The 22,772-nt window shown below is 36.6% G+C and overlaps 1 protein-coding gene across 1 annotated transcript; it reads right to left on the reverse strand.

Moving 5' to 3' along the window:
- Positions 1 to 1,975: 1,975 nt before the first annotated feature.
- On the reverse strand, positions 1,976 to 21,928 carry COCH (cochlin). The gene is made up of 12 exons (XM_012546927.2): positions 21,837 to 21,928; positions 21,192 to 21,248; positions 20,936 to 20,980; positions 17,294 to 17,450; positions 15,509 to 15,642; positions 14,933 to 14,995; positions 13,540 to 13,584; positions 13,299 to 13,446; positions 7,804 to 7,907; positions 6,341 to 6,567; positions 5,578 to 6,094; positions 1,976 to 3,108 (listed from the first exon to the last, which is right to left on the reverse strand). The coding sequence occupies exons 2-12, from the start codon at positions 21,223 to 21,225 to the stop codon at positions 2,933 to 2,935; spliced, it is 1,650 nt and encodes a 549-aa protein (XP_012402381.1). The 5' UTR covers positions 21,226 to 21,248; positions 21,837 to 21,928; the 3' UTR covers positions 1,976 to 2,932.
- Positions 21,929 to 22,772: the final 844 nt, after the last annotated feature.

Below are 22,772 nucleotides of genomic sequence, written 5' to 3' on the forward strand. Positions count from 1 at the left end.
TGAAACAACATTCCTGCCTACAATGTTTCTCTGAGCAGACACAGTAGTGCATCAGCAGTCAACAGAAGCCTATCTTTGTCATATATAGTGGGATTCTCGACTATCTCACCATCCTTGAAAGCCTCTTCCTTTGCATTGCTGCCACCACCACTTTATTCCAGAGACTTCTTCCTAGCTTAATAACAAATGCTACTTCAGCTTTTCCCACATTTCTCCTGCTTGTCAAAAGCAAGGGTGTAAAGGAGGCTTGTCAAGCATTTTTTATTGCATAGAGAAACTGGCTGGAACAACTTCTTTTTACCCTTAAGTTAAGGTAGGGGTAGCCAAGGACTGCTGCAAAAAAAACATTCTTTAAAATGGTGTCAAATTTCATCCTGTACAATGACAGAAACAATTACCTTTTTTTCTCCTTAAGGAAATAAACATAAGATACATGAAACATGTGGATCATATTTCACCCAAGATAATAATCAGAATTTTAAAAGTTATGTATGGAAATGTGCATCAAAAAAACCACTATAGAGCACTTTGAGAGAAAGGCAGCTTGGGAGTGTTGTGTGTCTAGAGCTACTGTTATAAATTTAAGCATTTTTATGTTGTACATGGCAATCTGGTTCAACACCTTCAGACTCCTCAAGAGTAATATTTTTACATGGATAATGTGAAATTAGTATAATTACGAAGAAAACATGTTGAAACTATAGTTGGGAAAACGGATCACAATTCATGCTCCAGGTTCTATTAAATATTGCATAAATTATATTTCAAGATATTTACAATAGCAACAAGGTGATAGGAATATATGCATTGTGTAGAACTAATACCATTCTGTCATTGAAAGAAATCTTGGCTTTTTTTATTTTTTTTTAACAATTTCACAATTTTTTCTTTAATTTTTCTTTTGTTCGTTTTTGCTGAGGCAATTGGGGTCAAATGACTTGCCCAGGCTCACACAGCTAGTAAGTGTTAAGTGTCTGAGGCCAGATTTGAACTCAGGTCCTCCTGATTTCAGGGCCAGTGCTCTATCCACTGCTCCACTCAGCTGCCCCTCCCCTGAGAATTTTTAACCTGGGCTTTGGAGTCAAGAATATTTGGGTTCAAGTTGTGATATGCACTGATTACTGTGAAACCATGGTCAAGTGATTTTTTTTACTTAGGACCTCAGGATAAGGCAACTTAGTGTTCAGCTAAGTTGATTTGTAGTTGTGTAAATGGTCCACCTTGATGAAATAATTAGTCAGGGACCAAATAAAAGAAGAGGTTATCTTGGGTTCCAAATAGGGAAAAAACCCCAAAAAAGCTCCATGTTTGTTGTTGTTGTTGTTGTTGTTGTTGTTGTTGTTGTTGTGTTGTTTTTTAAAAACGTCAGACTTCAGGTGTTTCCTCTTCCTGTTAACTGTAATGCTTTTAATTATTCTAGAAGACTTGGTGGGTGGATTTGTTCTGTTTTGTTTTGGTCGTAACTGATTATGTTGAAATCCTCTTCTACTTCAGTTAAGTTTCCAATTTTAAAGTGGTTCAGACCTTATATCAAGATCTGGGGGAACTGAAGGGTGGAGGAAAAGTCTCTGGTCTTAGAATTGTACTAATGGGTCACAGTTGGAGGAGGGGGAGGGAGATTAAACTTTTGTTTATTCCTGTATCTTGGTAAGAGAGGGAACTTTGTAAATGTGATGTTTATGTGTATTATATTGTAAATGTAAATGTTTATGTGAAAATAATTGGAATTGCTAATTACAAAGCATTTTCTTACTGAAACAGGACTTCTGAAGTCACCCATTCATAGTCTGTTAGCCTATTCCATGTTATTGAATGCACTTAAAAATAATGAAGACATTTTTTCAGTAATTTTAGACTTCCTCCCAGTTTATCTCAATTAATAACCTATTTTTTTTCCTCATCCCCCACCTTCCCTCTCGAATCACTGAAATAATTACATCCCATAAATAAGATTGAAATATTAGGCAGCTTAGAATAGTACAGATTATAAAAGGGTTTTGGTTTTTTTATTGCTCAAAACATCCAAACTGCAATCCAAATATCTCTGTAGTTTCATTCTAAGTTATTTGCAGTATGTATTTTTTCCTCTATATGATATCTTCAAGCAAAATGTTTACAATGTATGATGAGTTTAAATCTTGTTTTTTTTTTGTACATTAGAGATTCTTATAGTACTAGCCAATTTTATCTACACATGTAAAAAAAATTATGATTATAAATAGAAAAATACAAGGCACTCCCCCCATGTTCAGTGTAATAAGTTGGAAGTCATAAGTTATTACAAAAATACACTACATAAAGCCTGATAAATGATTCCCTTCATGCCATTCATAAGTCCTTAGTTTTATAGCCAATGAACATATACAGAAATGAATAAAATATCAAGAAAATCATCTTAAGTCCATAAAGTTATAGAAATATCTACAAATGAGCAGAACATAATTGGATCAAAGTACTATTTTATCGATCATGGCATTAGCTATTTTGGTAAGCTCTGAAGAACTAAAAGCTACTTCTATAACTAGATAGGCTCCAATGTGTCCTTTTCATTTCTCATGTTTATCAATTTTTTTTTTTTTTTTTGGAGGAGCTATCCCTGCTTTCAGGCCAATTAACGATTACCTTTTATTTATAAGTTGAGCTTGTTATATTAATTATCATTAAATGATTGTTTATCTTCCCTAATCAAGATTATAAGAGCATTTTTGCAAATAAGAAATACAGTGCTTCCAAATACTATCTTGGATCTTATGCTTGTCAAAGCCATGAATGTAAAATGTATAGTGAATATGCTCAATTAAGTTGGAAATTGTTTGAAAGGTACTGACATCTTTAATGTTTTTGTATTAGATCCAAGTACTTTGTGTATTAAAACATTAGAGCATAAGCACTAGAGACCTTTATATCATTTCCTTCTATGAAAATGTCACCTTTACTGTTGTGATTCCAAGAAATCTCTACAAATGCCTCTAATTATATCAGTAGCTATCTGTTCTAATCCTGAGAATTCTCTTGTGAAGAAGGCGTGGGTCTCCTTTGGTTCAGAGGCCATATCTTTCAGATCATCCAAAGGTGCCCAAGCCACACCAATAGAGTAGACTGTGATACCTATAAAGGAAATAATTCAAAATGAATTTAAATGATAGAATCAATTTACTGCATAAAGTATAAAACTTAATTTCACATTTTGCATTCAAACACAATTAGGTTAAACAAGGGCCAAATTCCATCACCTCAAGTTTCCTGTCTCATTTAACAATGTAGTTAAATTGAGAATAGTGAGATTAGATGAGTATGAGCTTAGATTATAGGATCCCAGATAAAGCTTGGAATATTGGAATACCTTTTCTTGTAACTATGTTAATGAATGTTTATAGTGAATTCTACTTCAAAACCAATAGCTTTAAAGCAACTTTTTGCATATCTGCAGACTTATTTAACAGCTCTGCTATCATTAATGTCATTTCTTAGTCTTCTGTTCATAACTTTTTAATAGGAATAGACAGACTATTACACTCCTGTCATTCTCTTATCCTCCTACCTCCTGTGAAAGAAAAATACCCTCACCTCTTAAACAGGCATAAAAGTAAAATGGGATATTGGAGCAAGAAAGTCATGGTAGGTTGGTTCTTCAAGGCTATGGCAATGGCGTATATGCTACAGGTGAAAGTGTGATAGGTTCTTCAAGGCTATGGCAATGGCGTATATGGTACAGGTGAAAGTGTGATAGCTCTGGGGTCAAAGGACCAGGATTCATATTCTGACTTAAAGTCAAGAAGTTTTCATGACACCAGATTCAGGGCTCTATACCAGGGTATGAGAAGAGAAATCACTTAAGAGAAATCATCATTAATTGCCTATGATTTCATTGAGTCAAAAGAGAAAAAAAGAACATAGGAAAAAAACATATCCAACTAAACTCTTAGCTACTAATCAAAAAAAATAAGGATGACTGTTAATTGTTCAGAAAACTTCCTTAGCCCTAAATAAGTTTGAAAATGCAATTTTTCTTCGGTCTCACTAGAAACACTTTTCACCTTTTTGGAGATGAGATGTATTTCCTGTGCAGTAGTGTGTATAATTCCCAAACGTGTAAATAATCTTTCAGATTCTTAGCATGTTTGTTCCTTTCTTCTACATAACATTGATACATTAGATTCTCCTAAAAGATTTCTCTAAGGGAAGTATCAGAATGGGTCCTAGTCATTTTACTCCCATGGTTTCAACTTCAGCTGAAAATCACTATAGTTCTTCAAGATTAACAATTTACCAAATAATTGTAGTAAAAGCAAGCACAGATAGCATGACAAATAGTACTAATTTCTGATGGTACTGCAGATTCTCTATTCTCTCTTGATGTTCACTCCATTTGGCCCTACTTGTTGCACTAAAACATTGTTTAGACTCCTGACTAAAGTAATTGCTGAGTTTCTGGACCTAGAATCTTGTCTAGTTTCAAGCTTTTTTGGGAATCATACTTCTAAAACATACAGAGGATGTATCATACATACAGTGGAAAAATAGTCAAGTAAGATTGTTCCAACAGAGCCTCAATGAAGATAAAATATAGTAGGAAGATATTTGAATATTTGGAAATATGGCAGATGAGTTAAAATGAACACATGCAAAGCAAATTTCTTTATAGTTCATGATAGTTTGTATCCAACAGTTATATTCTAGGAAGAAAAGTAAAAAATCCTTTTGAGTATTTCCTGATTATATGTTCCTGATGCATCACTAATAAGATGGACATTTTGGAAGCAAAGCTGAAAGCATACTAATATAAAAATCACAATGCATCTTATTTTAAATTACAAATATTTCTGTTTATCTCAAGGAAGATACTATGAAAGGTCTAGCTCCAGAAAAGGGCTATTAAAATAATAAGCAGAATGAGAAATGATCTAAGAAAGCCTAAAATCAGGCCTCATGTGTTGGGAGATGAAAGCTGCACAAAACTAATGAACAAAGTAAATTCAAGAATATTAGAATGATAGGAACCTCTCCATGTAAAACATTCTATTCTACTCTAGAGGTAGAGGAGTTGGTATAGAGTGAAAAAAGATTCAAATCGATCTAATTCAGTTGACAAAATTAATGCCAAGGAAGACTGCCATTCTGCTCTTCTTTCAGAGGTAGGATACTGGAGTGGTTAGACTGAGTTTGACCCAGTATAGAAATCACAGAATCTCAGATTTGGCACTGCAAGAGACTTTAAAAGACATCTATCTAGTGGAACTCCTTCCCCAACTTAACAGGCTTGAAGAGAGAAATAACTGGCCCAAAGTCACCCAACTAGTATGTGTCAGAAGAATTTAAACCCAGATGTACCTAAAATCAACACTCCATCAAGCCATTTCTCTAAGAAGAAAAAAAAATTAAATTCTGAAGAGGGTACTTAATAGTATTCTCCTTCAAAGAATATGAAAATATAAGGAAATAATTGCTATACTAAATGAATGATTATACTATGTAAATAAAATAACCTTGCTCATTAATTCTAATAACAGTACTTGCAAATGAACTTTTCTTCAGTTTTCTCCCAAATCTTAACTCATGTTGGAGCAAAAACATTACCTGCTTTATGAGCAGCAGCTGCAGGGGCTAGGACATCATCATAGGACTGCCCATCAGTTACGATTACAAGGAAGTTTTTATTGGGTCCGTCCCTCATGGGGCCAAATACATTTCTCACAGTGAAAGAAATGGCATCCCCTGTGGCTGTCCCGCCACTCATGTAGCGGATGTTCCGAATGACCGCCAGCACGTTCTCCTTGGTGGTGTAGTCGGTAAAACTGAACTCTGTGCGCTGATCGTAGGTGAACTGTACCGCGGCAACCTTGGCGCCGATGTCGGAGATCTCAAAAGTCTTGGCTATGTTGGAGACAAACTCAAGCATGAGGCGGAAATTACTGTCGCCTACACTACTGGAACCGTCAATCAGGAAAGCAATGTTGACGGAGTTGTAGCAGGTCTTGCTGCACATCATCTGCTCGTGGGTGCAGAGCTTCTGGACCAGAGGCTTCACGTACTTGGTAGTGCCAAACCAGCTTGGAATGTGGTAAGAGAAGAAACCGTTATTCCGACAGACGGCCTGATGTGGTGGAACAGAACACACGAGAGAAACCCTTAGGGAAACTCCAGAATTGGCTGCTGCTTCTCATAAAAAAAGAGGCTCTCCTTATGGAAAAACACCACAAATCTGTGCTCTTATTATAAATGTTCAAAGCTCGAATGGACATGAAAAAAATCCTATTTCCCCAGAGCAGTGTTTGAAGTTCCAGCATAATGTCATTAACCTAAAGCCACAGGACACCTCTCCCTCTCTCAACCACCTTACCTTGTCCACAAAGCCGACATCCTGAACCATCCCCAGTTCTTCAGGAATGGGTTTGGCCACAGAGACAATGAACACATTAACCCCAAATTCTCTGGCCACAATGCCGGCTTCCTCTATGTCATCTGAAGGCCAGCCGTCAATGAAGACCACCACCACCTTTGGAATGCCTTTTCTCACTCCATTGTCTGCTGAGAAGAACTTCTGGGCTGTGTGCTTTAAGGCTTTTCCTAGGATTGAAAGGGAAAATCATACTGAAGCAGCCTTTACCACTGCAGGAACTGATTTTCCAGTTAACTACAGACACCCCCTGGCTGGCAATTTGAGGTTTTAAATTGTGGATACCTTCTCTCCCTCCTGTTTCTTTGATTGTAAAGACCTAATTGAAGGAAGAATTTTAATAATTTCTGGAAGACTGCTCACCAGTCAATTTAATTTAAAATTCATTAAGTGCTATATTATATACACTGTATATGTGTGTGTATGTGTATGTATATGTGCATACATAAGTACCCATGTTATAGATATATGTGTATATATATATATATATATATATATATATATGTGTGTGTGTGTGTGTGTATGTGTATAATTTTTGTTTTTTAGACAAGGACAATAATCCTTGCATGGGTAAAGCGCGTGCATTCTTTGATTCTCTTTAAAAATCTACATTATTCCTATACTAACTCTTATAAACCTTACTTCTTTTAAAATAATTTTCATAAGAATTTAAGTTGGGAATGATAAAGACACAAGTAGGCCCCTATCCCCATTGGAAATCTTTTGTGTCCTAATTAGCAAAGGACTAGTTATTCTAAAGTATTCAATAGCACTGGAAATCTATAAGGGAAGCTAATTCAAACCCTAGCAAATGTCTTTTGGTGCAAATCCCAACCTCCCCCTTAATTCTTTTAATTACTTCCTATTTATCTTACACATATCTTGCTTTGTGTTTATTTGTTTTCATAAAGTCTTCCCCATTATATTGTAAACTCCATTATGGCAGGGTCTGTCTATCTTTTGCTTCTTTTTCTGTTTCCAGAATTTAGCATAGGTGCCTGGCCCTTAGTAAATACTTAATAAATATTTGTTTTTTTATTGATTGACTTTTATAGATATAATTACGTACTGCTCTTTCAGATATGAAGAAAGACAAATAACAGGAATGTTTAGTGGTCATTGCTGCACCGTGCCAATATAATACAAATGACAGTGCCATCAAAAATGTACAAAATTAGTGCTATATTGATTACTAAACTTGGTTCCTTTGCTTTTTTCTGTACATTAAGGATACCTATATGAGATATGCAATTTAGCTAATGGTAAATGACTTATAAGGGGGAATAAAGCCTCCAAAATTGTAAGATTTTTTTTAATCCAAAAATATTTTGTCACACTGTCATAAATTGAGAGATGATTTTCCACTATTAATTATCACCAGGTCCTATAACTTTAGGTCTACTTACCTGTATTGGAATTGCCCCCTCTGAAACCCACCTCCTTTATGGCAAACAAAACATCTTTGGCTGAGGTAAAGTTCTTCAGAAAAAATTCAATTTTAGGATGTTCACTAAGAGGAAAACAAGATAAAAGTTATTCCCAACAGAATGAATAAAAATAAATTCTGAATTTCCCCAATAATAGCATTTATATAGTGTCTTAAAATTTTTAAAGTCCTTTTATGATGTTATTTCATTTGATCCTTTCAACAACCCTGAGGTTAGGTGTTATCATTATCCCCTTTTTACAAGTGGGGACACTAAGGCTAAGACTGGATAAGTGACTTGCTTAGAATCACATAGAGAGTAAGTATCATAAAGTAGAATTCAAACTCATCTTCCTACTTCTAGGCCCAAAACTCTATCCACTATTACTTACTTTACTGTAACATTAGGTAACATTTTAATTTCTCCACAGAATAGTGGGTGCAAGGATACAGAAGCCTTGGTGCTTATTACTAAACACGGGAATGTTAGTAACTAAGCAGTTAAGGTTTCTGAGCCCAGAATTCCAGAGTAAGGTAAATACAGTAATAGCCCAAAGTTTTTAACAGAAGAAAAGAAGAGTTAAAACAAAAATCCTTGTTATAAAGTTATAGAGTTTTAATAAATTGAAGGTTTTATTCTTATTTTTAAAAATATAGACAAATCTTCCATTCTTAAATCTACATGGTATTCAGGTACTGCTTAGGGATTCTGCATTTCTAACTGAGGGTTACAAGTATTTCATTTTCCTTTTATAAGTATTCTCTCAGTTGTATGTGTGTGTGTGTGAGTGGGAGGGGTTAAGTTATTTGGTAGTGTCAAAACCATGCTAAAATACCAATACTTAAGGATTTGTGATTTTGGGAGTGGGAACTTCCTCCACCTAGATGAACTAACTATAACTTAATAAAATAAATCTTAGAAAATTGTGTGAGGTTTAGAGATTTAAATGACATCCTCAGTCATACAAACAGTAAAGTGTCAGAGACAATATCTGACTTCAGATAACAGCACAGTATTCACTAGCCTCTACAAATTAATTGTATTCAGATTGCCTGGATTACTATTGTATTATATTATTTTGCTATTGTATTTTTCCTTGCAAATAATGTCATGATTTATGTGGGACAAAAAAATAATAGTAAGAACCTATTGAACATTTTTTTCTTTTTAGCAGTTATCATACCTTGTATACAATAGTATATCCAAAATATATTTGATGAATGTTATGCCTTTGTTCTAATCCAGCAGCAGCTGGAGGCCTGACTTGCTTTAAAACGGAAATAATTACGTCCCTGGAGCAGCTAAGTGGTACAATGGATAGAGCACCCATAGTAAAGTCAGGCAGACTCATTTCCCTGAGTTTAAATCTAACCTCAGATAGTTACTAGTTGTATAATTCTTGGGAAGTTACTTAACCCTATTTGCCTCAGTTTCTTCATCTGTAAAGTGAACTGAAGAAGGAAATGGCAAATCTTACTTCAGTATCTTTGCCAAGAAAACCCCAAATGGAGTCACAAAGAATCAGCCACAACTGAAAAATGACCATCATGAACATAACGTTTCAATATAAAAAGAATGAGAGGCTTATTTAAGAAACTAAATTTCTGTGAAGTATAGTTTATTTTCTGTATACTTTTAAGGCATTAATGATTGATAGAGAAGTGCCACAAACATTTAGCTTCCCAGTTCTATTGCTCACAAAAATTTAATCATTTAACACTTAAGAGTTAATGCCATGAATTGGAGCAGAGTTCTTTTTAAACTCAAAATTATAATCATCTCTATAAAACCTGACATACTCATGCATCCCCACCCCCATCTGTGGGCAACTGTGGCCTATATCAGCTTTCTCACTTTTAGATGGGCTTCATCCAAGCAGTAGGTTGAGTGGTTGTCATAGTAACAGAGATGTTTTTCTACTTGAAATTCATGATTAAATAGGTGTCGGGGGACTTTGGGGAGGATAAGGAGCAAGATCTGTGCTCCTGGTTTATGAATTAAAAGTTTTTAATGTAAAATCTAAGCTGAACAGTATGAACACTAAATTGAAAGACAAAGATAATTTACATTTTAGACTGGAGACTTTAATTCACCAATGACCAAATGAAGAGACACAAGTAGTAGTCAAAAGCCTAATCTTTAATCTCTTAAATTTGCTATGCATTTCAAAGATTAGTCAATTTATAAAGTTTACAACTGGCCTAGCTCTGAGAGGTATCTCCGTTATGATGGCCAAGTCTGAAGTTGGTACTCAGAAGAGTTTAAATTCATTCACTGGCATATGGAACATCCTAGTCTCAAATTTAGCAATCTTAGAAATTTAAAAACTTTGTATTTATTATTTTTATTTATCTTTGTATTTATCTGTTGATTTGGAAAGGCATAGATAACAGCTCTAGTATTTCATTGTAGCATGAAAGTAATGGTAGATTGTTCAAAGCTATAGCAATGGAGTATATGGTACAGGGGAAAGCATAATAGTTCTGGGATCAGAGGATCAGGATTCTTATTCTTCTGTCACTTATTATCTGAGTGATCTTGGGCAGGTCACCTCAATCTCTCTAGGCCCCAGTTTACTCATCTGACAAATGAAAGCTTTTAACTATTGTTCAGTTCTTTCAGTCATGTCTAACTCTTTGTGATCTCATTTGGGATTCTCTTGACAAAGATACTGCAATGGCCTGCCATTTTCTCCAGCCCCTTTTTACAGGTGAAGAAACTGAGGCAAAAGCAAGGTTCAAGTGACTTGCCTGGGGTCCCCTTTAAACTGAGGAAAATGAGTTTTCATGAGTCCAGATCTAGAATTCTACCAAGAGAAATGGTGATGATTCCCTATGATTTCATCAAGAGCAAATCATATATACATCTCTTTTATAATAGGGTTACTATTGATCACAGAAATTACCTAGATAGGTAATTTTACCAGAGCATTTCACAGAATCACAAGAAGGGGCCTTTAAGGCCATCTAAGTGACATACATACCCTAGTGGTTACCAGTCTTTGGATTAGAGATTTAGAGCCAGAAGAGACCACAGATGCTATCCAATCCAACCTTTTATAGATAAGGAAACTGAGGTACAAGAGATCAAATATTAATTGGAACACAGAGTTTATGCTCTTTCCACTGTGTCATACTGCCTCTCTATTTACCTGAAGATCTCTACAAAGAGGGAATGAATCTACTGTCTTCCAGTGTAGCCCTTATACTTAGGGATATGATAATTTTTTTTTTAAAATAAAGGTTTTTTTTTTTTTTCCTTATTTCACCCTAAATTTTCTTTCTTTCTTTCTTTCTTTCTTTCTTTCTTTCTTTCTTTCTTTCTTTCTTTCTTTCTTTCTTTCTTTCTTTCTTTCTTTCTTATCTATCCATTACTTTCAATTAGAACCAAGAAGCAAACATATTTACTTTACCACAGGAAACCCTTCAGTTCTCAAAAATAGGTATCATGTCTTCCTCTTTATCCCTGCCAAATAGTTTCTTCCTTGATCCTCTTAGTAACCCAAGACCCTTCACCATTCTAGTTATATTTCTCTTATCCAACTCATTAATGTTCATTCTAAACTATGAAAACATGCTATTCCAGATATATTCTGACTGATCAGAAAATACCTGTACTTTAACTCTAGATACCATGCCTCTAAGACTGGAATGCAGTCTTAAGAGTGCATTAGCTTTTCTACTATTGTTTTTTACTGAGCTTGCAGTTCACTAAAACCATGAAGTCTGAGGTTCTCAGCCTTTTTGTGTGTGTGTGTATCTTGTACCTCTCTGACAGTCTTGGTGAAGTCCAAGGACCCTTTCTCAATAATCTTTTTGAACTCCCCCCCCAAAAGCTTTTGTTATTATTTTTAAAGACTGATTCTCCCTATCTTGCCCAGTTCGAAAGTACAAAAGCTTCTTATAGGCTAGATCTCACTACTAATCATCGTGAGAACTGACTTTTTCTTTTTCTGATCTGGATCAATCACCTCTCTTTAGGGGATTTGGTGGGTTCCTTTTAGAGTTCACCATATTGGTGCCAAACTTCATGTACACACCCAATGAGCATAACTTGCTACAATTCAGAACTTCCAAGCTCAACTGATTCACCAGCCTTCAGCTTCCCCAGCAGCAGGGATTAAAAGTGTATGCTAATTATCAAATATCTTTAAAAAAACAAACAAACCAAAAACCCTCCAAAATCACAGTTCCCTGCCCTAGATGTTTTTCAGACAAATTTTTATTTAGCCATACCTGTTCAATTTGACAAAATTTTTGTCACAGTATTTTTCACAATATCCTTATGGATAAGATGGAAAAACATGAATTAGAAAACTAGTATGATAAATAGATTTGAATAAATTTGAATGACTGGACCTAAACAGTAGGAACAAATCACCCTTGGAGGTCTTAATGAAATTACTGAAATAGCTTTTACCTATGCAGTTCAAAATTTTTTTTAATCAGTGATTTCAAAGAAGTCATAAATGACATGCTCATTGAATTTGTCAACTCTGTAAAGCCAATTTGCATAGTTAAGATATTAAATCACAGGTATGAGATTAAAAAAAAAAAGATCTTAACAGTCCGGAATTATGGGAAGAATCTAATAGAATGAAATGCAAAATGGGTAAGTAAGCCTAACTAAAATTCTACACTTTTTAAAAATCAGTGTCATTAGAATCTTTTCTAATTTGGGAGATAAATCATTTTTATAGTCAGGCTTAATGATAACAGTTGGAAATCATATCTACATTTAACTATATGCAATTAGTTCTAGACAGATTTCTTTTTGCTAGAAATTAAATCTTCTTATATTTGAATCCAATCAAGATGGACTGGAATTTTTGAGATATGAGAAAAATATTTAGGGCTCACAAGATAAGACTAAGAACAAAACTGTCAGAGAGTTGGAAAAGAGAATAAATAATATGTATCTTTGTGAAGAAAATGGGAATTTTAAACACAAACACATAGTTGTATGTTTATACATGCATATATACACATATGTGTACATACATATATATGTATACACACAGTGTCTAGCACACAAGAGATATTTAATAAATGCTTGTTGACCCCACTCTGGAAATTAATTTGAATTACTCTGTAAAATCTTTGTATTTATTTATATTTATGAATATGTATTATTCTGCCATATATGCATATATCTATATATAAGTCAGAATAGTGCACACACACACACATACAAATTGTATTCCCCCAATAGAGAGTAAACTCCTCAAAGACGGGTTGTTTAGTTTTTGTCATTGTATGCCAAATGTTTACCATAGTACCTTATAGATAGGAGGAACTTCATGAATGTGTGTTGAATTTATTTGGCACTCCTACCATTAATTCTCATGGGATTTGGAGATTTGCATTGTTCATGATATACCTACCATAGACACAATCTGTCCATTTATGGTTTCTAATTCTGAAAGATCATTTGCTCTATCAATCAGATCTCCTGACATTTTGAAATACAAGTACCTGGCTTGAACAAGTCCCACATGTGGTCCTTCTGTTCCAATCCCCAACATCAGAGCCACTTTTCCAACAAAATTCTTCTGGAGGTTAAATCTGCGCTGTCCAATATTAAAGCTTCCATCAATCAGAAAAGCAATATCTGCCTTACAATCTGCAAAAAAGCAAAATAAGTAAGTTCTCTCAACAGTCCTAGAAAGACAAGGAATTAAGTCTGGAGGAAGGTAAAAGTCTTAGCTCATCTTACCTTTGTTTCCAGCCTTTTTGTCAGGTGTCTTCTTCTGTCGTTTACCTGCAACACAGGAAGCACCCAGCACATTACCAAAAGGAGGGAAGGAAGTTCCAAAGTGGAAAAGAGAAGCAAGGAGAGGAGTCGATGGTAAGGACCATCATTCTTAAACAGAATGATTTATCTGAGTCACTTTCAGAGTTAGAGGCAGCCATATCTCCACCAAAGAAACAAAAAGTCAGGAAACAGTATCTCTACAAAGAAATGAGAAGTAAAGACCCTAAGAGTATAACTTGCTGTATCTCAATGTAGAGGCCAGTATAGACTTCCAGAGATGTTTAATCTCCTGCTAAGGCCAGTGAGGAGGCTTTGAAGTCAACAAGGTTGGAGGCCTTGTCAGGAGGGAGAAAAACAAAACAAAGAATCTCATTTTCACATCTCTGAGATTGTTTCCTCATCTGTAAAATGGAGAAGATAACACTTGTACTATCTAAAAATAATATTATTATTATGTGAGTTTTTCTTTATCATTGTTATTTCTCCTATTATACTCTTGCATTTTCTTGCTGTGGTTTTAAATCTTTTTTGTGGCTTTAAATCTGTGAAAGCCTTAGAAATCTATCAATCCACAAACATTTATGAAATTTGTAATGAATTTCTAGTAGGCCCTCTGCACAAAAAATGAAACAATCCCTGGACTGAAAGACTACAAAAATCTACTGAAAAATATAAAATATACACAAATAGCAAATACAAAGTAATTTTATGAACAATAACATTGGGTAAGGTGAAAATCTACGTATCAACAAATGTATCAATGTTAATTAACTAATTAACAATGACTAATTAATATAACTGAAGGAGGGAATTCCTTGGCTTCTTTTTTCTTCACCTAGGAGGAAAAATCAGAGAGGACGTGGTGAGTGAAAGAATTTCACAATCATAGATTCAGAACTAAAAAGGATCTTAGAAGCTATTGAGTCCAATACTTTAATTTTGTAGGAAGAAATTGAGGTTCAGAGAGTGGCCACCTTAGAACACACAGGTCATAAATGACAGAGGAAGGATTATAATTCATGTCTTAAAACTAAATGTGACTGTATCAGGAGCTCACAACACATTTGTTTCTTCTACTGCATAAGATGAAGGAGCAGTGATGTAGTGAATAGTGGAGAATGGTTGTTACCACAGTTCAAGTAGGTAAAAGCAATCATAGGATACATGGAAGAGAAAATTGTGCCTTCTCATACCTATCACTTAAACAAAGTAAAATTCAATATATTGATTTAATTGCTCTTTAATATTATCACAAAACAATTAAAAAGTTGACTCATCCCAATTATTAAAATACACTTAAAAAAAAAACTTTTTTGGTCCAGGAAACTGAAAAAATTGACTCCATATTTCATACCTGCTGGTGGACGTGCTGTGGACACTGCCCGTCCTGTAGCTTCTAGAGCTTCACTTTTGCCTTCTGTTAATAAAAAAAAAGATCAGTTTTTTCCTACTGATCTCATCACCATCAGAGATTGAGAAATCTAGTTCAGAATTGAGACTGAGTAATAGACAGGGCTGGTGAACCCTGAATGCTGATTGCCCATGGGAACAGACGATGATCTTTCTGCTGTGAAGAGCCAAATCTGACCCTCATTGGACAAGAAGAAAACAAATCCCACTTCTTTTCAACTTTACTGATTTAGCTAGATGGTCTATATTTATATTAATACCAGACCAGTCCTCTAACATGAGATGGAAAAAGTAGACAGATACAGAAATTAAAAAATTTTTTTTTTCTCCTTTCACATGTATTTCTATCAGATTGAGCACTAGATTCCCCAAATCAAAGGTCTGACATCGTTGACTGACATCAATTGATGGCTTCAGTCTTTGGAACAAGCAATATAACTAAAAATGCTTAAGAAAGATAGGCAATGTTACTGTCTAGTGACATTTTTTTTTCAAAGAAAAGGAAGCTAGTTGCACCTACTGGACACTGTAAAAGATGAGGACCATCGGGTCAGGGTTTGAGACTGGATGCCATTGGAAGCTACTGAAGAATAGTTTTCCCGGCCAGGAAGACCATAGACCCGCACAGCCCCTCCTGAGCTGGTAATTACCCCCCTGAAACATAATAATGGGATGAACAGAATTAAAACTCTTATCTAAGATCATAGGATTATAGATTTAGAGAGGGAAGGAAACCCAGAGATCTGCTTCAACCTTCTCATTTTATAATTAAGGAAACTGAGGTTCAGAGAAGTGAAATTGCCCACAACAATAAGAAGTGGAAGGAACCTGGATTAAATCCCAGATCCTCAGTCTACAAATCCAGCACCAAATGATACTTCTTAAAAATTTTATAGTAGCTCTAGGGACTGGAGTGGGTTGTCTGGGCTTCAGTGCCTTGCTGTATTGAAGGCACAATGATGGAATGGAAAGAGAATTTGTCTTAGGAGTCAGAAGTCTGAGTTTCATTCCTGAGCCTGATAGTTATAAATCATGTATCCCTAAGCAAATTACCCAGTTTCTCCAGTCCAGAGTTTTTTTCATGTGTGAAACAAAGATAATAATAATACCTATACTACCTACTTTTTGTGAACATGCTGTATGAATTAGAGGTCTTGTAATCTGCAATTTTGATAGAAACCATGGCATAAAAAAATTAGTGTTATTTATGAAGACCTCAGTTTACGACTTGCCTCTGACACTTTCTAGTTAGGAGACCATGGGGAAATGACTTAACTTTTGTGGGCCTCAATTTCCTCATCCATAAAACTGGGAAAATAAGGCAGGCAAGATCCATCCCACAAAGCTCTTGTAATTCTTAAATGAAATAACAAAGGTAAAGCTCTATGCAAATGTAAGTTACTATTTATTATGAGTCAAGGAAATCATCCATATCTCAGTAATTCAGACAAAGAAGTCATCTAAAGATTCTATCAATCTTGCATCGGTTTGGTTTTGTTACAGCTGTTAAGAGTTGTAATAAAAACATTCTGGGAAAATGTGCCCTCTTAACTTGTTGAGTGACAGATAGGCATAAAATTGGGGGGAGGGGGCACTAATTTCTTATTTTTTAGAGCTGCCATGTTAATGAAAATCTCAATACAACTTTCCAAACTTTCCAAACCATGCCTTGAACCAGAGGATTTTAGATTTCATTCAAAACAAATTAAAAGGAGCAGAGTTCATTCTTTAGGTTACCACTAGTGTAGGGAACTGCAATTAAAGAAGCTTCATAAGTGAAGAGACCCCAAGAGGAAATGACTCTATTTTTTTTTTAGGACAATCTTTCATGAGGATCTTCCTTCCTTCCTTCCCTCCTTCCCTTTCCTTTCCTTCCTCCCTCCCTCCTTTCCTTCCTTCCTTCCTTCCTTCCTTCCTTCCTCCCTTCCTTCCTTCCTTTCTCTTCTTTCTCTTCCTTCCCTTCCCCTTGCTTCCTTCCTTCCTTCCTTTCTTCCTTCCTTTCCTTTGTCCCTCCGTCCCTCCCCCCTCCTCCCTTCCTCCTCTTCTCTCTCTCTCTCTCTCTCTCTCTCTCTCTCTCTCTCTCTCTCTCCCTCCCTCCCTCCTTTTCTCCCTCCCTCTCTCCCTCCCCCCCTCCCCCCACCAAAGCCTCCCGTGACTATTTTATTATTTCCTCCAAGGTTTTAAGATTATTAAGGAAAGTTTTAAAAGCTGGTTTTCTCCTAAATGAAAATTTGCAAAATAACGATGTAAAACTGGAAGATGGATAAAACAGACACTCCTACTCTGACATGATCACCAGGCTTACCTGTGAATGGCAGCTCCACAGATGCTTGAAAGAGAGGCATAGACTATGTTCCCAAAGACATAGAAATCTCGGAGAAGACACCCCCCTGGGCAAAGGACATCAGCTTTCTCCTTCCTGATATCAAGTCCTCTTGTAAAGCATGTGATAGCAATAGGAGCTGAAGAAAAAGAAGGGGATACAACCAGCCCCATGATTTTTTGTGATAGCTATTTTTCTATTCTTTCTTTTTTTTAAGTCCAGAAATATCTTGACTTTAGCCAATCTTGGTCCCTAAGAAAAGTTAAGAGAAGGTACTACTTTGTTTCTTGTTTTGTTTTGTTTTGTCAATTTTGATGGATTAGGAATGTGGAGTATAATATGTCAGATGTTTTTAACAAATTGACTAATTTTGCTGATTTTTAAAAAACTCATTTTAATTTTGCTATAACATAATAAATTCTGGGAGATGGAAAAAGGAGTTCTTTGAAAAATATAGGTGATGTAAAAACAAAAGACTTTAATAAAATTGTTTTAAAGGGAATTTAAAGGTAAGGAGAAGGGATACTTTGTCAAATGTAGAGGATGTAAAAATATATCAATAAAAATATTTGGTTTTTTTAATGAATATTTTGACATCTCTCTACTATATTTTAGATTTTTAGCAAGGTAGATAAATGTCTTCCCCAAATTGAATTTAGCCCCTACTTATAAGTCTCCTCTATTATAAAATTCTAATTTGCGTATTTTTTCAGGGTTGGTTTAAAATCATGTTGGACACCTGTATTTGGGATGATTTAAGAACTTTGGTCTAAGATAAAGCAGTATTAGTAATAATAATGATGATCTTTACTTTTATAAAAGTGAAAATTTTATATATCTCAATGTACCTGCAAAGTAATTATGCATATAAAATTATTTTTGAATGATTCTATAATTAAATAACTATGTCTAGACAATCTGAATGATATCAAATAGCTCTCTGGTTTAAGAATGCTATTTCTGTATAGTAGATGTAATGTATTCATTATATAGATATTAAAATAAACCAATCGTATCTATGTTCTTATGTAAGTCAAATAATAAAGATATTCTTCCCTAATATGAAACACAAAAGCATAATAAGATATAAGGATGGAGGGTTGGCTTTGAAATTTAGAAAAAGTAGCTAGTTTCAAGTTCTACTGCTGATACACACTTTCACGATAATCACAGAATAAGTCCCTTAACCCCTCAGTGCCCAGGCAATTTTCTAAGATCTGTTTAAAATACAGATGAGTTGCCGATCCACACTAGCAAAGGAGTTTACAATTTAAGTCATTCTGAGTCTCTAAAGGCAGCTAGGGGGCACAATGGAGACAATGCTGAAACTGGGGAAAAGTTCTAAATTCAAATATAACATCAGACACAGTTAGTGTGACTCTGGGCAAGACACTAGCCCTGTCTGCTTCATTCCCCCCAGATATAATGGGGATAATAACAGTGCCTACCTCCCAGGGTTATTGTGAGGATAGGATGAAATGATACTTGTAAACTACTTTGCATAGCAAAGTGCTATAAAAATGTTAGTTTTAATTACTCTGATTAAATCACAGATTTAGACCAAAAATATGAAACAAAACAATCAGCCTCCACATGACATAGTAGTGAAAATAAAAATCTACATTAAAAAAAGATATCCAAAATACAAGAACAACTTTTTAAATATGCTAAAGTACAAATTGGAAAACCTATATAAACATTAAATTCAGAATGGATGGTAGCAGGTATTATCTTAAAAGCAACCAGCTGAGAAATTTTACAACAGATTGTGTGAAAAATCAGATAGAATTCTGTTCAAGTACCTAATGCATATGTTTATTAGAGTCCATAATGGTCAATTTAGTACTCTACAGTCTTGAGCATTCTTTTCTTTTCTTTTCTCTTTTTTTTTTCTGAGCCAGTTGGGATTAAGTGACTTGCCAGGATCACACAGCTAGGAAGTATTGTCTGAGATCAAATTTGAACTCAGGTCCTCCTGATTTCAGAGCTGATGCTCTATTCACTGTGCCACTTAGTTTTTCTTGAGCATTCTTTGGGAAATCTACCAAGACCTATTTTACCTGAAATAAGAAGTAAAAGCTTTCCTATAAAGAGATTTAACCAGGACTGACACCATTGTCCTTAGCAAAGATTCATATCAAATATTACTTTAATAGCTGGAGAAAATTTAATGTCCTGACAGACGAAGAAGAATCCAATATTTTCAAACCTATTATCTCACTGGTTTCATTGAAATCATAGTGAAAATCGTCATCTTTTATGTAGCAGATCAAAGTTCCATCAAAATCCCTTATCTCCCATTGTTATTTCTTTCCTCACCACTACCTCATTCATTGGCTGCCTATTTTCCCCTTCACAACTTTTCTTTGGAAAACAACAACAACAACAAATAATAATACATTTTAAAACTGAATTCCATTTGTAAAATCCAGAAACAACAAAATTCCAAGCAAACCAAAAAACTTTCCAAATATACAAGTTTGGAAAACTTCCTAGAATAAGAAATTAATGTTAAATTGTTGCACTTTAAAGGAGTTACCTATAGAGTTGCAGACAAATAAATGAATCTTGATCAAAACTTTTGGCGCACCTGGCCCAATAGTAACTTACATCCTATCTACAACAATAATGACAAAGGTATGATCTGGCTTCCATCTAGCTTCTGTTTGAACATTTCCAAGGAGAAACTCGGAAGTTCATCTGGGCAGCTTAATCCATTTTAAAAAAAAAACTTTTTTTTTTTTCATTATACTGAACCAAAACAAAACCAAACTTCCTAAAATTTCTACCAATTGAGTTCAAGAAATCTAATAAATGTTTATGACAACTTTTCAAGTATTTGATGATGACTACACTCCTCTCACCTTCCACATCTTTAATCAATGTCCTTCTTTAGGATGCACACTCTCATTTCTACAACTGACACTTTTAAAGGCGGTTTCCAGTTCCCTCACAATCACAATTATATTAAATAGGGCTTTTTTCTACTTCTCAATGACCTTTTAAATATGGGATCAGAGTTGAAAACCATCCTTCCGATTTGACTTCAAGACCATCATCTGTCTCTAGAGGCTAAAAGCTTACCTGTAATTAGCCCCCCTCTCTTCCCGCTGAAAGGAACTTTTTTCAGGTAATGAATCTACTAGAGCTCTCCACCCCCAGTTCCTTAACACTTACCTTCTCTATTTTAGGATTAGAGGTGGGGGAACTATTCCTAGAACAGCAGGGCTGGGAGGAAAACCCGCGTAAAGACTGAAAGGAGGGCAGGACTGGGAGGAGTAGGGGAGTTGTGAGAATGACCTCCATTGGGTACCACAGGAGCAAGTAGGATGTAGGATGAACGAACAATAAACCGCTATATTACAGCTTCAGAACTAGGACAGAGGTAGAAATCCCTATAGAGAGGACAAATTCGTAACCAGCCCGAACACGTCTATTTCTTCCTTTTTTTTTTTTTTTTCCCGAGTCTATACTTGGATATTCCTCCCAAAAGGCTGGCCTAGGAACCTCAAGGACAGGTCCTGGGGATGGGTTGGGTTCCTGCGCATTGCTCTCACTGAGGCCCAAGTTCTGTGAACTCCAACCCCTATTTCCCCATTCGCTCTGGCCAGAGGCTGAACTCACCCGCACCCTCGCAGCTCACAGGTCCCGGCAGGAGAAAGTAGCCACCTGTACAAAGAAGAAAAGGGGGCGGGATAGCAGCTGAGGCTCAATGCTCCCCCTTCTTCCTTTTCTCCATCCCACTACCTTCCCCCAGAGTCAAAGAGAGACTGGAGACAAACCGAGACAGGATATTGGGGGGAAAAGGGGAAGAGAATGAGAAAGGGAGAGGCACTGGAAGATAGAACTGAGGGGACGTGATAACCCAGAAATTACCCACCGAGGCAAAGAACAGAGATCCACGCCGGAGACATCGTGATTCGAGGAATGCTCAGACCTGAGAGGAGGAAAAAAGAAGGACTTCTGTGCTTTATCTTTACTCCCTACCATTAGCTTCACTGGCAATCGATGATCCTACTAAATGCCTCTCCCACCCTCCCGAAAAATTTCAGTCTCCTTCACGCTCGGCTCCCAAATCTCTGGTCTTCACACACTCTGTTTACCGTGTCCTAGCTCAAGGAACTTGAGTCTCTACCCTTTCCCTCCCCTCACCCAGCTGCCCGGTGCGTTTGGGACTCCTTCGGAAATCCCGGTTCCCTTAGGATGCAACGGGGCCATTTCTCCGCCCTAAGAAGAAAAGGGGCAACTGCTCCCTTCCAGCCTTAGCTGGAATAGCTTTATATTCCTTCTATAGAAGGTGCAAAATTCAGAGTTTTAGGGGTTACAACGGATCTTCCTTTAAGAGAAGACTGGGAGAAGATACCCGGGTTAGGTGAGGGGGAATGCAAAGAGGAGACAGGAAGGCAGGCAAGAGGATGGGCAAAGGAGAGAGAAAAGGAGAAAAGAGACGAGGACAGATAGGCAGACAGACACACAGATACAGACACAGACACAGACACACACACACACACACACAGTTCTCCACCTGCTTGCTCGCTGTCAGACCGGGTGTCCACGAGTGCAGAAAGCCCGGGCGCTGGGGTGGACTATAAAGAGTCTACTGCGCGCATGGGCACTGGGCCGGGGGCAAAGAGGGGACAGAAATGGGGGAGGGCCTTGAGGGGAAGGAAGGAGCTGCATGGGGGAGCTGGGATTCCCCTTGGGACTGGGCGGCGGCAGCAGCCGGGTTCCCACTGCTCTTTCTCCTCCCTTCTACTTTGGGGACTTGCTTGGGGTGAGGCCAGGTTGGAGGCGCCTAGCGCCACAGGAGCCGCCTACTCCCCGCGGGGCTGCCCAGTAGCTTGGGGGACCCTAAGGGCTCAACCCAGGGTCACCTGGACTAGCCCTCCCTCCCTGCTGAGGGAAGTCGGACAAAGGGGGTCAAGAATCGAGGGATGGACACCTCCCTCCTCCCCATTTCCCCAAGGGAGCCCCAGAGAGTGGGCGCGTGGATGAATGGGGACGCCACAGACATGATCTGGGCTGTAGGTGCCAAGGACTCAAAAATGTCTATTTCGGGGAGGAATAAAACTCCACTGGTATGAAGTATTCAGCCTTGCCCAGCGTTTCGTTGTGATTTTAGAGGGAGAAGAGATTATACCGTGCAATTGAGCAGGTGATATAGATAAAAGCCACGGTCAGATTTCTAACTACCCCCCTCTATTCCCCAGAAAGCAATCCAGTATTTGATTAGTGGGTGGTGGGATTTCACCAGGTACAAATCCCTACTTTTTTTTTTTTTTTTTTAAATATTTCTCTAAGGAAAAGAGGAGGCAGCAATTCTGAGGCGCTTTGTCAAGCCTTACGTTGAGTTTGAACCTTGTTGCCTGGCAATTGGGCACAGTGCCTGACACATATGCTTAATAAATGCTAGTTGACTACCTTTGTAAAGGGGAAGAAATACACATATATAAGTATATGC

Source organism: Sarcophilus harrisii, chromosome 2, assembly GCF_902635505.1.
Source record: "Sarcophilus harrisii chromosome 2, mSarHar1.11, whole genome shotgun sequence".
NCBI lineage: Eukaryota > Metazoa > Chordata > Mammalia > Dasyuromorphia > Dasyuridae > Sarcophilus > Sarcophilus harrisii.

Bases quoted from the DNA above. Each gene is read 5' to 3' on its own strand.
- COCH (XM_012546927.2), bottom strand. From the start codon at position 21,225: ATGTCTCCGGCGTGGATCTCTGTTCTTTGCCTCG. The intron at 17,451-20,935 runs GTGAGTTCAGCC...CTTTTTCTTCAG, and splicing joins TGTGAGCTGCGAGGGTGCGG to CTCCTATTGCTATCACATGC. The intron at 6,095-6,340 runs GTAAGGTGGTTG...CCACCACATCAG, and splicing joins ATGTCGGCTTTGTGGACAAG to GCCGTCTGTCGGAATAACGG.